The following is a 15394-nucleotide window of genomic DNA, read 5'->3' on the forward strand; positions in this document are numbered from 1 at the left end:
GTGGATTGGGTTGCCATTTCCTCTCCAGGGGATCTTCCCAACCTAAGGATCAAACTTGTGTCTCCTGTATTACAGGCGGATTCTTTACAATTGAGCCACTGGGAAGCCCACCTCGTGGGGTAAATGAATAAAGATGAAAAATGTATTCATTTGCTTGAGCAGCTATAACAGAAATACCCAAAACAGGTTTGTTTAAATAAAAGAAATATGTGTTCTCAGTTCTGGAGTCTGCCCATGATCAAGGGACTTCCCTAGTGGTCCACTGGTTAAGGCTTCACACAGGGGGTGTGGGTTCGATGCATGGTCAGAGAGCTGAGATCCCACATGCCTACGGTCCAAAAAAAAGCAAAACATGAAACAGAAGCAACGCTTTAACGAATTCAGTGAAGATTTTAAAAGCAGTTCATATCAAAAAGGGCTTCCGCGATGGCTCAGCAGGCAAAGAATCTCTTGCCAATATGAGTTCATTCTCTGGGTCAGAAGATTCTTGGAGGAGGAAAATGGCAACTCACTGCAGAATTCTTGCCTAAAACATCCCATGGACAGAAGAGCCTGGAGGGCTACCGTCCAAAGGGTCACAAAGAGTCAGATACAACTGAGCAAATAAGCACGCATATCAAAAAATCTTAAATAAGTAAAGTCTATGAAAAAGAGGTTAGCAGATTTGATTTCTTCTGGGGCCTTTCTCCTTGGCTTGCATATAGATGGCCCCCTTCTTGCTGTATCTTCCTGTGCTTGTCACTCGGTTTGGGTACATTGAAGTGTCTGGTGTCTTTCTATGTGCTTTAGCCTCTTCTTATAAGGACACCTATGATATTGGATTATGGCTCATTTTAATAACTTGTTTTAACTAATTACTTCTTTTTAAAAGCCTTATCTCTGAATACACTTAGATTCTGAGATATTGTGGATTGAGGCTTCAACATACCAATTTTGGTGGGACGCAATTCTGCCCACAACAGATTGGAAGAAAAAATAAATAATAGAGCCTTTGTGTGGATCGCAACTAACTGTGGAGCGTTTTTATTTATTTATTTATTTATTTTAGAAATGATCTATTTATTCATTTTTTTGTAACCAATGCCCATATTTTTTTTTTAGTTTTTATTTTTTTATTTTTTAAATTTTAAAAACTTTAATTCTTACATGCATTCCCAAACATGAACCCCCTCCCACCTCCCTCCCCATAACATCCTTCTGGGTCATCCCCATGCACCAGCCCCAAGCATGCTGCATCCTGCGTCAGACATAGACTGGCAATTCAATTCACATGATAGTATACATGTTAGAATGTCATTCTCCCAAATCATCCCACCCTCTCCCTCTCCCTCTGAGTCCAAAAGTCCGTTATACACATCTGTGTCTCTTTCCCTGTCTTGCATACAGGGTCGTCATTGCCATCTTCCTAAATTCCATATATATGTGTTAGTATACTGTATTGGTGTTTTTCTTTCTGGCTTACTCCACTCTGTATAATCGGCTCCAGATTCATCCATCTCATCAGAACTGATTCAAATGAATTCTTTTTAACAGCTGAGTAATACTCCATTGTGTATATGTACCACAGCTTTCTTATCCATTCATCTGCTGATGGACATCTACGTTGTTTCCATGTCCTGGCTATTATAAACAGTGCTGCGATGAACATTGGGGTACATGTGTCTCTTTCAATTCTGGTTTCCTCGGTGTGTATGCCCAGAAGTGGGATTGCTGGGTCATAAGGTAGTTCTATTTGCAATTTTTAAGGAATCTCCACACTGTTCTCCATAGTGGCTGTACTAGTTTGCATTCCCACCAACAGTGTAGGAGGGTTCCCTTTTCTCCACACCCTCTCCAGCATTTATTGCTTGCAGATTTTTGGATGGCAGCCATTCTGACTGGTGTGAAGTGGTACCTCATTGTGGTTTTGATTTGCATTTCTCTAATAATGAGTGATGTTGAGCATCTTTTCATGTGTTTGTTAGCCATCCGTATGTCTTCTTTGGAGAAATGTCTATTTAGTTCTTTGGCCCATTTTTTGATTGGGTCGTTTATTTTTCTGGAGTTGAGCTGCAGAAGTTGCTTGTATATTTTTGAGATTAGTTGTTTGTCAGTTGCTTCATTTGCTATTATTTTCTCCCATTTAGAAGGCTGTCTTTTCACCTTGCTTATATTTTCCTTTTTTGTGCAGAAGCTTTTAATTTTAATTAGATCCCATTTGTTTATTTTTGCTTTTATTTCCAGCATTCTGGGAGGTGGATCATAGAGGATCCTGCTGTGATTTATGTCTGAGAGTGTTTTGCCTATGTTCTCCTCTAGGAGTTTTATAGTTTCTGATCTTACATTTAGATCTTTAATCCATTTTGAGTTTATTTTTGTGTGCGGTGTTATTGAATACCTTGAAAAAAGAGATGATAAAGCAAGACCACCTGACCAGTCTCCTTAGAAACCTGTATAAGATTTAACAAGCAACAGTTAGAACCTTACATGGAACAACTGACTGGATCAATGTTGGGGAAGAAGTACGATAAAGCTGCATATTGTAATCCTCTTTATTTAACTTATATGCAGAGCACATCATGTGAAATGCCAAGCTGGATTGTTACAAGCTGGAATCAAGATTGCTGGGAGAAATATCAACAACCTCAGATAAGATAAGCAGATGACATCACTCTAATGGCAGAAAGAATTAAAGAGCTTCTTGATGAAGGTGAAAGAGGAGAGTGAATATGCTGGTTTAAAACTCAATATTCAAAAAACAAAGATCACGACATCCAGTCCCATCACTTCATGGCAACTAGAGGAAAAAGTAGAAACAGTGACAGATTTTTCTCTTGTTGGGCTCCAAAATCACTGCAGACAGTGACTTCAGTCATGAAATTAAAAGATGTTTGCTCCTTGGAAGGAAAACTATGACAAACCTAGATAGTGTATTAAAAATCATAGATGTCACTTTACTGATAAAAGCCTGTATAGTCAAAGCTGTGGTTTTTCTAGTAGTCATATATGGATGTGAGAGTTGGACCATAAAGAAGGATGAGCACCAAAGAGTTGATTCTTTCAGATTGTAGTGCTGGAAAAGACTTTTGAGTGTCCCTTGGTCTGCAAGGAGATCAAACCAGTCAATCCTAAAGGAAATCAACCCTGAATATTCAGTGGAAGAACTGATGCTGAGGCTGAAGCTCCAATACTTTGGGCACCTGATGTGAAGAGCAGACTCAATGGAAAAGACCCTAATGCTGAGAAAGATTGAGGGCAAAAAGAGAAGAGGGCGGCAGAAGATAAGATGGTAGGATAGCATTACTGACTCAATGGACATGAACTTGGGCAAACTCTGGGATGTAGTGAGGGATAGGGTGGTATGGTGTGTTGCAGTCCATGGAGTGTCAAAGAGTCAGACACAACTTAGTGACTGAAAAACAACAACAACAAGAAAGTGACCAGATAACTCATTTTTCTTGAATCTGCAACCCTAAATAAACGTATTTATCAGGAAGCTAGCAGAAACCAAAACTAACGATAGCATGTGTCTCTGTCAAGGGAGGCTCAGAGTTAGCCAGTAGTCTTCTCATGTTTCTTAATTTAAATATCTTCTAAAATCCCCACTGTATCCCTGAGATGGGAAATATTAACTCAATCTGACTGAAAATTTAATTCTGAGAGGCATACTTTATTGTCTATATTGCTTATGTTCTTGAAATAACTTGTTCAGTTATAATCATAAACTTATTCACTTTCTTGCCTCTTGTCTACTTTATACATTATTCGTGGTTTAATATTCTTTACCTTTAGTACGGTGCCTGCTTTAACATACATATCACTAATTTTTGGTCCATTGTACTCCATTTTGACTAATAAATACTTTTTAAATCTCTGCAAGTCTGAATTTGCCCAAAAATTTGGCATGATTTGCCTTATTTTTAGATAACATAGGTTCCAATATGATCTTGAACATCACTTGAGACTTAATCATCTGACACCATGTTTATTCAGGTGAAGTGGAGAAGAGTACTGGGAGAGATGAAAGGAAGCATTTTATCCTGAAAAAGATGAAACAATGTGGTGAAACATTTTTATTTTTGATGCTTTCATTAGACTAATAGAGCATTCTACAAAGATTTTGGACCTACATTTGCAACTTGTATTAAGATATTAGTTGGGAATTTTGCATCGATTAGTCAAAGTTCTCCTCAGAGCATCTTTTACTTCTTTGTTCCTTAGACCATAGATCAATGGATTGAGCATAGGGATCACCAGAGTGTAAAACACAGAGGCCATTTTATCAACAGCAAAAGTGTGGCTGGATTTGGGTTGCAGGTACATAAACAGTAATGTTCCATAGAACACGACCACCGCTGTCAGATGGGAACTACAGGTGGAGAAGGCTTTGTATCTCCCCTTGCTTGAGTTCATTCTGAGAACGGCCACAAGAATGAACATATAGGATACAAGAACAATCAAGAGGGAACAGAGCAAATTGCAGCCTGAAAAGATCAAGATGATCAATTCTAACTCATGTGTGTCAGAACAGAGCAGAGATATCAGAGGGACGGAGTCACAGTAAAAATATCTGATGACATTAGAGCCACAGAAGGACAATTTAAATAACGTGATGGTGAGAAATAGAGACACGAAGGTGCTGTAGAGGTAGGGAGTGAGCACCAGCCCCCAACGCACTTTTTGTGCCATGATGACTACGTAGAGCAGAGGTTTGCAGATGGCTACATAGCGGTCATAGGCCATTGCTGATAGAATGAAGAGTTCGGTGATAATAAAAGTCTCAAAGAACGCCAGTTGGGTGGCACACCAATTGTAGGAAATAGTATTTTTGTGCACCACAAAGTTGACCATCATTTTTGGGCCAATGACAGTGGAGTAACCAAGATCAGTAATTGACAAATGTCTAAGGAAAAAGTACATGGGAGTATGTAGCTTGGAGTCCCAATGGGTCAGGATAACCATACCCAGGTTTCCTGTCACTGTGACCAAGTAGATGACCAGGAAGATTCCAAAGAGAGGCGCCTGCAGCTCAGGACTGTCTGTGATCCCCGTAAGAACAAATTCAGTCACTTTGTGCATCGCAGTATGGTTGTGTTTCTCCATGAGGTCTATCCTGGTTACCTGGGTATAAAATCAGTACTTTGTATTTGCAATGCGATCATCTAGGAGAATTTAATATATGATATGTGAGTCATTTTCTTTGTCTAAAATTATAAATACAGATTCATCTTCCCTTCAGGTCAAGACTACACCTATATTCACATCGTGGTGTAAGTGCGTAATGATCAGCTTTTTAAATTGTTATATAAGTTCTGATATTAACCTTTTCATTGCTGAGACAATAGATTTCAAAGATATACATCTCAAATAAACATATTTCTAGCTAAACACTTAGATAAATAGCTGGGCTGTCCTATCCATGAAATTTCCCTTTTAGAAAGCCCTGAATGATATAAGTAACTGCCAGCTTGATTGACCCTACTTTTTCCTTTCTGAATATTATAACTCCTGCTCTTATTATCTTATGTTTTATTTCTTTTTAGCTTTACTTTTATTTTGTTTTTAAAAAATTTTAATTTATTTTACTTTACAATACTGTATTGATTTTGCCATACATCAACATGAATCCACCATGGGCGTACATGTGTTCCCAATCCTGAACCCCCCTTCATGTTTTAAATTAACCAATAAAAATTTAACGTAGGCACCTCATCCTTGTTCACAACAAAGGCAGAACCATGCTGTCCTCTCTTACTCTCCTTCTTTCTCTCTTTCTCTCCTTAACCTCTCTGTGTGTCCTTGGGTGTGCTATGTACCCTCCAGAATGTAACAAGACTTGTTTTTCAGAGTTACCTGATACTTGTTGCCGAGATGCATCTTGCAATCATAAAGAATCACAAGTGCTCTTCCAGCCGCAGCACAGCTCTGACCGGGGAAATGTCTGTGCAGTTCACCACAAATAATAGGGCCCACTTGAGTGCCCACAGGCAGTCCCCATTGATAGAATCACTATCAACAGGCTGAGACCAACACAAAGCACATTCACTGAAACTTTGGGAAATTTTGCTTTAAAGGGACAAGACATTTTGAAATGATTGCTTTGATACAGCTTCTATGGCCTACTTGTTTTCACATGGTCTTTTTAAATATATCAAAAGATCTGTCTATTATATTTGAACTTTTTAAAAAATGTTCAGATAATTTTTAAAACAAATATCTATACTCAAACAATAAAGCATATATTATTGACAATCATCTGTTCAAAGTTGAAAGGAATAATAAAAAGATTCTCTGTTGGTAGCTTGATGAATGATGTGAGTAGAAAAACTGATAATTAAACACAAATTTCAATGTTCCTCATTTACTATAAGTTCAGCTTGTTTATTCAATACAAAATCCAATGTTATAATGTCTTAATTTTCAAATTTTGCTATTAATATCTTAATCCTCATTTGCCATATTAATTATTTCTGATAATTGAATCTCCTCTAATGGTCTTCCAATCACACATTCATCTTCTGAAAAAAAAAAAAAGGTGATCATTCTAATTATTTATAAATCTGGTTATTTATGGAGATCCATGTAAATAGATCCACTGGAAAGAAGAATGCAGATGAATACCAAGCACTAATATGGAACTGAAAATTTGCCAGGGACTTTGCATGTATTAATTCACATGATCCACACACTAACTCTAGAAAATAAATAGCACAGTTGTCCCTGGTACTTGTGGGGAATTGTTTCCAGCATCCACTGAGGATAACATCTACAGACACTAAAGTCCCATAGTCCACCTCCCTTATCCACTGGGGGTACTCTATCTGTAGATCTGGCCAGCCATCACTTGGAAACATAGTGGTATAATTGCTAAGGAAAAAAAAAAAAAAAGATCTGCATATAAGTGGACCCATATAGTCCAAAACATGTTGTTCAAGGGTCAACTATATCAGCATAATCCATTTACATTTCAAGAATAAAATATCTTAATCAAGATCACCCAGACAATAACTGGCAGAATTGGGATTCAAATAAAATTAACTTTCTTCAGAATATATTCTCACAAACATGGCATTCTTCTGTTCTATCATGATCATCCTGAGTACACAGGCAATGAAAAATGGAGAAGGGGAGACACCCAGTAAGCAAGGATAGAGGAAGATGCTTGTTAAAATAGATGGGAGAGCTTTAAGTTCATTTGGAAAGCTAAGATAGTCTAAATGCATTGCATCAGAGACCATACAAAAGGTCTGTCCCATACATTAATCTTGTTGATCAGAAAAGTATACTGAAAGGGAAGAAACAGTTTTGCAGAGCATAATGCCTTCAAGATCTTTGGTGATGATTGGGTTTGAGCTGTATGCCCTCAGAAACGTGCATGCCAGTGTTTTCTACTTACCTTACTGAAGAATTTGCATCCACTTCCTACTGTTTCAATACTCCTTGTCTATTGCAGAATGTTTTTAAGTGTTTTTCTATCCCTTTGAGACTCATTTTGTTAAAATTTTGATCTGATTCAAAGATTAAAAAAAAAACAACAACAACAACATTGAACATAATTACCTTAGGGAGAGTGCCCTGGATATCTGTTAGTTATTCTCCATATGTCTCATTAGGAAAAATCAAAAGTATTTCATTCCCTGGTCTAATTGAACAAACTAGGCAATATCACTAAACATTGGAGAACATAAATATACTTTTGTCAGTATCTCAGTTACACAATTTAATGCACATATTAGATATGTCACACATGCATACAGTGTATGAGTAAATGAAAAATGACTTTGTAGAAAAAGATTATACAATATTTGATAACATAGCATTCGTTAACCAAGAATGTTTTTGAAGGATATAAAATGGCAGGTTGACACAAAACAATGTTTTATGATATATTGTTTCTGCGAAACGATCAGTGATAACTCTTTTATTTATCTGTTCATCTTCATCTATATCTTTCATTTCTACTTTATTAATGCTTTCATCTTCAGTTTTCAGAAACTTAACATGACATGCTTTGGTGTAATTTCCTTTCTGTTTATCCTGCTTAGAATTATTTTAGCTCTTTATATCTTAGGATTATCTCTTTTAATGTTTGGAAAAAATTCTGGCCAATATTTCTCTTATTGATTTTTCAATCATATGTAATTTCTTCTTTCCACTTTTCTGCACTTGAATATACAGTATTTAGGTTGCTATTGTTCTACAGATCACTGAAACTATTTTCGTGGTGTGTATCCAGTATTTTAGCTTTTCTCTTTGAGTACCATTATTGTGATGTGTTTCAGTGTAGCCATCATTTCTTTTTCAATACACAATATGCTGTTACACTAATTCAATAAATATTTTGTTCCTAAATTTAGTGTTTTTATTAAATGATTTGGTATATGGAACATATTCATAATACATTTTAACGTCCTTGCCTGTTAATTACATCTTCACTGACATTTCAGGATCTATTTAATTATCTCCTGGGTGGGGGTCACATGTTCCTGCTCTCACATTTGTCTAGTATTTGTGACTAGCTGCTAAATACTGGGAAGAAATACAGAATAACGAGTGCTGCAATTTCCTGTTGTCTTCCTAAAAGAATGACAGCTGTTTCTGTTTTTGTCTTTTATTTTACAATATTGTATTGGTTTTGCCACACATCAACATGAATCCACCACGGGTGTACACGTGTTCCCAATCCTGAAACCCCCCTCCCACCTTTGCTCCCCCATCCCCACCATCCTCCGGGTCATCCCAGTGCACCAGCCCCAAGCATCCTGCACCCTGCATGGAACCTAGATTGGAAATTCATTTCTTATATGATATTATACATGTTTCAATGCTATTCTCCCAAATCATCCCACCCTCGCCCTCTCCCACAGAGTCCAAAAGACTGTTCTATACATCTTTGTGTCTTTTGCTGTCTCACATACAGGGTTATCATTACCATCTTTCTAAATTCCATATATATGTGTTAGTATACTGTATTGGTGTTTTTCTTTCTGGCTTACTTCACTCTGTATAATAGGCTCTAGTTTCATCCACCTCATTAGAACTGATTCAAATGTATCCTTTTTAATGGCTGAGTAATATTCCATTGTGTATATGTACCACAGCTTTCTTATCCATTCGTCTGCTGATGGACATCTAGGTTGCTTCCATGTCCTGGCTATTGTAAACAGTGCTGTGATGAACATTGGGGTACACGTGTCTCTTTCAGTTCTGGTTTCCTCAGTGTGTATGCCCAGCAGTGGATTGCTGGGTCATATGACAGTTCTATTTGCAATTTTTAAAGGAATCTCCACACTGTTCTCCATAGTGGCTGTACTAGTTTGCATTCCCGCCAACAGTGTAAGAGGGTTCCCTTTTCTCCACACCCTCTCCACCATTTATTGCTTGTAGACTTTTGGATTTTTTTTTAATGTTTTATTTTATTTAAATGTTGGATTTTTTAAAATGTTTTAAACAAGAATCAGCTAGCTTCTTTTGAGACTTGTTTTCAAACTATGGGAGTCTAAAGTAGCTTTTATTATGCCTCTGAGATCTCTACTGGATGCCCAGGTGTGGAATGAGGATTCCACTCTCTGGCTTTTTGGAACACTGATATCTTTCTGTTCTGTGTGATCTCTTGGATTGTTTAGCTCACAACCCCATGATTACTATTTTAACAGACTTGTGGCCTTTCACTGAAGGCATGCCCGAATTAGTTTCAGTCACAAATGCAAGAAAATCTTGTAATGTAATTATCTTGTGTAATCGATTTGTTATTCTTACTATTAATAGTTTAATTAATAAATAGGTCTTAAAAAAAAAGGAAAATTGATTAAATTTCCCAAAGGTTGAGATAAGTAGAATGATTTTTTTTTTTAAATTGTGATCCAAATGTCTGCTGAATGTAAGAGGCTCACTCGATCTACACACAGTTGTTTATGTTCAGGAAATACAATGCAAAATGTTTGAAAGGACATCTTCCTAGGAAACAAACAAAAAGCTTGGCAGAAACAAACACATAGTTTACTAAGTAGAGTTTAATAAGAGCTTCCTTTGGGATAGATTCAGGGTTCTGTGGAATCGTTAAAAGAAACATAGAATCAACAGCAAGGAATGTGGGGAAGGGAGTGAGATTTCATTGAGATTTAAAGGATGAAAATTAACTGGACTGAATACAAAGGAAACAATCTATTTCTCTGTGTATTTTAATGAGCTTTTGTTCTGGAGCCAAGAAGAATGATATATATATTTTTAGAAATATCAAGTGACATATGCTTTAATCATAGTTTATTAAAATACTATTTCTTATTTCATTATTGGATATTAGATACAAAGTTTGCACTTATTCTTTAAGACCATTTGGAAGGCACTTTTTACTTCTTTGTTCCTTAAGCTGTAGATGAAGGGGTTAAGCATGGGAATCACTAAAGTATAAAACACAGAGGCCATTTTATCTGTATCAAAAGAGTGAGTGGAGTTGGGCTGCATATACATAAATAGTAGAGACCCATAGAACACAACCACCACCATCAGATGAGAACCACATGTGGAGAAAGCTTTTTTCCTGCTCTCTGCAGAACGCATTTGAAATACGGCTATCAGGATCAGTATGTAGGACCTTAGGATGACCAGGAGGGAAGAGATCAAATTAAATGCTGAAAACAGTATGATCAACAACCCTATTTCTTGTGCATTTGAGCAGAGCATAAGCAACAAGGGAACATCATCACAGTAGAAATGACCGATGACATTAGAGCCACAAAAGGTCAATGTAAAAATCTTAATAGTAAACATGAGTGCCTGAAAGGTACTGTAGAGGTAGGGAATGCCTACCAGCATAAGACAAAGTCTCTGGGACATGATAACATTGTACAGCAGAGGGTTGCAGATAGCCAAGTAGCGGTCATAGGCCATGGCTGACAAGATAAAAAATTCACTGATAATGAACATAAGGAAGAAAGCCAACTGTGTGGCACATGCATAATAGGAAATGGTATTTTGATCCACAACAAAATTCACCAGCATCTTGGGACAAATGACAGTAGAATTACCAAGATCAATGAAAGCCAGGTGTTTGATAAAAAAAGTACATAGGTTTGTGTAGCCGGGAATCCACTTGAGTTAAGATAATCATGCCCAGATTTCCCACCACTGTGATTGTGTAGATGATGAGGAAGACCCAAAAAAGGGGAATCTGAAGCTCAGGCTGCTTTGTGACCCCCATCAGAATGAATTCAGTCAGTGATGATTGATTCTGTTGGTCCATTTAGTCCAGTTAGCTTTTCTGGAAAGAAATGTGAGTTTTCCTGTAATGTCATTTAATTAAGTATGATATTTTTAGAGAGAGTAGATATTTTATTTCATGACAAGAGATAGAAAAATAATTTCCATATCTTATTTTGAAACTAAAATAAAGGACAGAATCTTCTACTTTCCAAAAAGAGGAAATCCTGAGAAATCACATGCACTGTCACTACAGATTAAATAGTCAGTGATATTTGGAAAATATCCATTGATTTAAATTACCATATAGGTATTAACATAGAAATATAGACTTTATTTCATCTATACAAGGATATCACATTTTCCTTTAGTACACTTCCCCTTTCATCTGAGAATTCTTTTGGACTTCTCAAATTGCACAGCACAGCATATATTGTACACTTGTACAATACAAAGCACAGCACCATGATTTTTAAAATGTCTCAGTGTTAAGCGCTGCCTCCTCCATTTCATAAAATTTACATGGGCTTCCCTGGTGGCTCAATTGGTAAAGAATCTGCCTGCAATGCAGAAGACCCAGGTTCTATCCCTGGGTGGAGGAGATGCTCTGGAGGAGGAGATGCTCTGGAGTAGGAAATGGCAACCCACGTCAGTATTCTAGCCTGGAAAATCCCATGGGCAGAGGAGCCTGGTGGGCTACAGTCCACGGGGTCACAAAGAATCAGATACTTAGCGACTAAATCACCCATCAGTAAAAACAATTAGAACTTCTCTTAGCTTAATCCATCTGGATTCCCTTTCTTTCAGTTTCTCCTTCAACAAAATCTGGAACTCTGTAAGCATGACTTTTAATTGGAGGAGTAATTCGAGTTCAAAAACCTCAATCAGACAAAATAAAGGCTAGAATTATTAATAGTAACAGAATGTTCAACTTTTGCCTGAGAAATCCAAATGGGCCAAGATGGAAACTTGTACCAGGTGAAAATTCTGGAATCCGTTGATGAAACAATTAATCAGTTGATCTAAGAATTAAATAGATCTTATTTGAACAAAACTAAGGATTATAACCCAGAAACAGCCTCTCAGAAAGTTCTGGAATTGTTCTCTTTAAAAGGTCAAAGCACAGTCAAGTAATTTTCTGAGACAAAGAGCTGTTCATTCAATGATGTATTTTTAACAGTGTAAACAGACCAGATCTACATGTACAGTTAGTGGTGGGTCAGGGGTCATCATGGCGAGCCCCTTACAAGAAGGAAGGTTATTTCCTAAGGATTTATGTTGCTGATGCTAGGAGAATTTGTCTCTTTGTTTTTCAGTAGACATTTCTGCTGATGGGAAGTTTGGTTGAGGCATAATAGAGATACACAGTGCACAGCAGAGGGGACAGAGGATGCCAAAGGAAGAGAAAGAAAATTATGTACACATTTCTCTGACTTGCCTTAGAATGCACATTTTTATTTCATCAGAGCTGTCGGAGAGGAATGAATTCTCTTCTACCATCTTCCTACCATCTTCTTTTGGCTGCTTGGTGAGTCTGAGAATTCAATTGCCATCAGACACATTTGCAGGAAGAAATCAAATACAAGTTGTATAACATGTATACATGGAAGCAACTCAGGAAAACTGAGTAGCTCATCAAAATGGCCAAAGTCTTTACCTTAAATACTGTCTTCAGCTAGAGACAAAAGAGGATGTTGAGGGTAGTGGTTTGGGACTTCCAAGGAGCAGGCGGGAATTCGTATGGAGATGGAAAAACAAATGCTTGATAAACTGATATCTGCTGGGTCTGATAGAGAGACTGGTACAGAATGGACTTGGATCTCTAGGCTCTGCCTGCGTTTCCCTGACTACACCTAGCCGACTTTCTCTGCAGATATCAACAAGCCCTTTATCTAGTATTTTTTAGACAATCAGGGGGAAGATTAAAAATTATTCTGGAGTCTTCTGGATCTTGATTGTTTTCAGCTGGAAATAATCCACATGCCAAAGAGACATTCTGGGGGGCTGGGGGTTAAATATTGCTCCCCTACAAAGCTGACTGGAAGGTTAGCTGGAGTCTGAAGCCACTCAGTGGCACTTTGTAGTTTTTAGTATTGATTTAGCCAGTTTGATTCAAAGACTAGGGACGGCATACTGGAGATTGCTGAGCCATTTCTATCCCTTTATCCTAGATTGTTGTCTGCAGATTCCCCATTGAATCCCATTCTGCTTTCAGGCCCCTTCTCATTTTACAAATAAGATCCCAATATTTCAGACTCTACTCTTGAGGCTTTCCTGCAGAATGGGAGACACATTGAGTTCAGTTCAGTTCTGTCGCTCAGTCTTGTCCAACTCTGTGATCCCATGGACTGCAGCTCACCAGGCCTCCCTGTACATTACCAACTCCTAGAGTTTACTCAAACTCATGTCCATTGAGTCGGTGAATGCCATCCAACCATCTCATCCTCTGTCAACCCTTTCTCCTCCTGCCTTCTATCTTTCCCAGCATCAGGGTCTTTTCAAATGAGTCAGCTCTTCACAATAGGTGGCCAAAGTATTGGAGTTTCAGCTTCAACATCAGTCCTTCCAATGAACACTTAGGACTGGTCTCCTTTAGGATGGACTGGTTGGATCTCCTTGCAGTCCAAGGGACTCTCAAGAATCTTCTCCAACACCACAGTTCAAAAGCATCAACTCTTCGGTGTTCAGCTTTCTTTATACTTCAACTCTCACATCCATACATGACTACTGGAAAAACCATAGCCTTGACTAGATAGACCTTTGTTGGCAAAATATCTCTGGTTTTTAATATGCTGTCTAGGTTGGTCATAACTAAGTTAAGACAATCCAAAATTCCAGTACCCTTTGAAGTCTTCAGTGTTTGCCAAGAATTATTTTAGTGTTTACTGAGTTGCTCTCCATTTTCAGAGTCAGCGATTACCTCCCTCTGAAGATGTCTTGATTCTTTTACCCTGCTCATTCTAGTATTAGAATTTACCCCATTAAAATACTTTGAAGAGTACAATACAGTATTATTAACTGTGTACACAATGGTGTACAGCATATCTTTATCCTATTCATCTTGCAAAATTGTAATTTTATACTTGTTGATTAAAAGTTCCCTATATGATCCAACAACCTCACTTCTATAGAAATAGCAGTTGCTAGAATCTTAAAGAGGCTTTGATAACCTGTCCATTCTTCTATTTCAGGAAAGAATACCTCCAGTCATTTTGATGCAGCATTTCATACACTTCCATTTAGGGAATTAAGGCATACAAAATGCAAAAGTTATGCAAAAGAATAACTGACTTTTCAATCTTCAGACATAATGATAGAATTTAGGAGCTATCTGAAGGTCAGGGCTTTCTCAGTAACTCTTAAATCGTTCTATTTATTTGCCAGTCTTTTTTTTTTTTTTTCAGTTTGTAAAGCCTTTCCTGAAAACAAAGAAGCAAACAAAAAACACAAACAAGTAGTAAGCAACCAGTAGGCGGAAAAAGCAGACAACTAAAAAATGTAAAATACTTATGTTTTATCTTTATATATAAAGACTTGAAACTCTTAGTCACTTAGTGGTGTCCGATTTTTCGCAAGCCCAAGGACTATAGGCTGCCAGGCTCCTTTGTCTGTGGAATTCTCCAGGAAAGAATACTGGAGTGGGTAGCCATTCCCTTCTCCAGAGGATCTTCCCAACTCTGAGATCAAACCCTCCTGCATTGTAGGCAGATTCTTTACCATATGAACCACCAGGGAAGTGCCATAAAGACTTATATCATTATATTAACATTGTTTTCACTTAAAATATTACAAATTTTAAAAATATATATTATAATATATAATGCATAATTTAATATATTCTTTTGAAATATTGCATTGTATATGTTTATATGAATAATAATGATCAAATAGTACAAAAGACATCTACTAAAAATATTTTATCTAAAAATCAGATGTAACTGGGCATCCTATATCTTATCTAGATAAATCTTAATCTTAATAGATTCTAACAAGAATCTATTAAGAGATTCAATCAGTGATGATTTTTTCAGATATTTCTAACTTTTTCATCCCATGAACTATCCAAATGCACCTTCACATTTCAGAAATCAGTGGATATATTACTTCTAGTCAATTCATATGATCTAATACTCTAAAAATTTCATACTACTCCAGATAAAAAGGGAGATAATAATGTTTTTGTCATGTAAAGAATTAGCGCTCAGTGACCATTAAG

General features: G+C 37.1%; 2 protein-coding genes across 2 annotated transcripts; both read right to left on the bottom strand.

The window, feature by feature from the left end:
* Positions 1-4131: 4131 nt before the first annotated feature.
* On the bottom strand, positions 4132-5085 carry LOC101111745 (olfactory receptor 8K1). The gene has a single exon (XM_012096644.4). It carries the CDS (start codon positions 5080-5082, stop codon positions 4132-4134), a length of 951 nt encoding a protein of 316 aa, XP_011952034.3. The 5' UTR covers positions 5083-5085.
* Positions 5086-10278: 5193 nt separating this feature from the next.
* Positions 10279-11224, bottom strand: LOC101111488 (olfactory receptor 8K5). The gene is given in 2 exon segments (XM_012096643.4): positions 10279-11040; positions 11042-11224. Coding segments are annotated over 2 exon segments (942 nt in total). The 5' UTR covers positions 11222-11224.
* Between the last annotated feature and the right edge of the window lie 4170 nt (positions 11225-15394).

This window comes from Ovis aries, chromosome 15 (assembly GCF_016772045.2).
Source record: "Ovis aries strain OAR_USU_Benz2616 breed Rambouillet chromosome 15, ARS-UI_Ramb_v3.0, whole genome shotgun sequence".
NCBI lineage: Eukaryota > Metazoa > Chordata > Mammalia > Artiodactyla > Bovidae > Ovis > Ovis aries.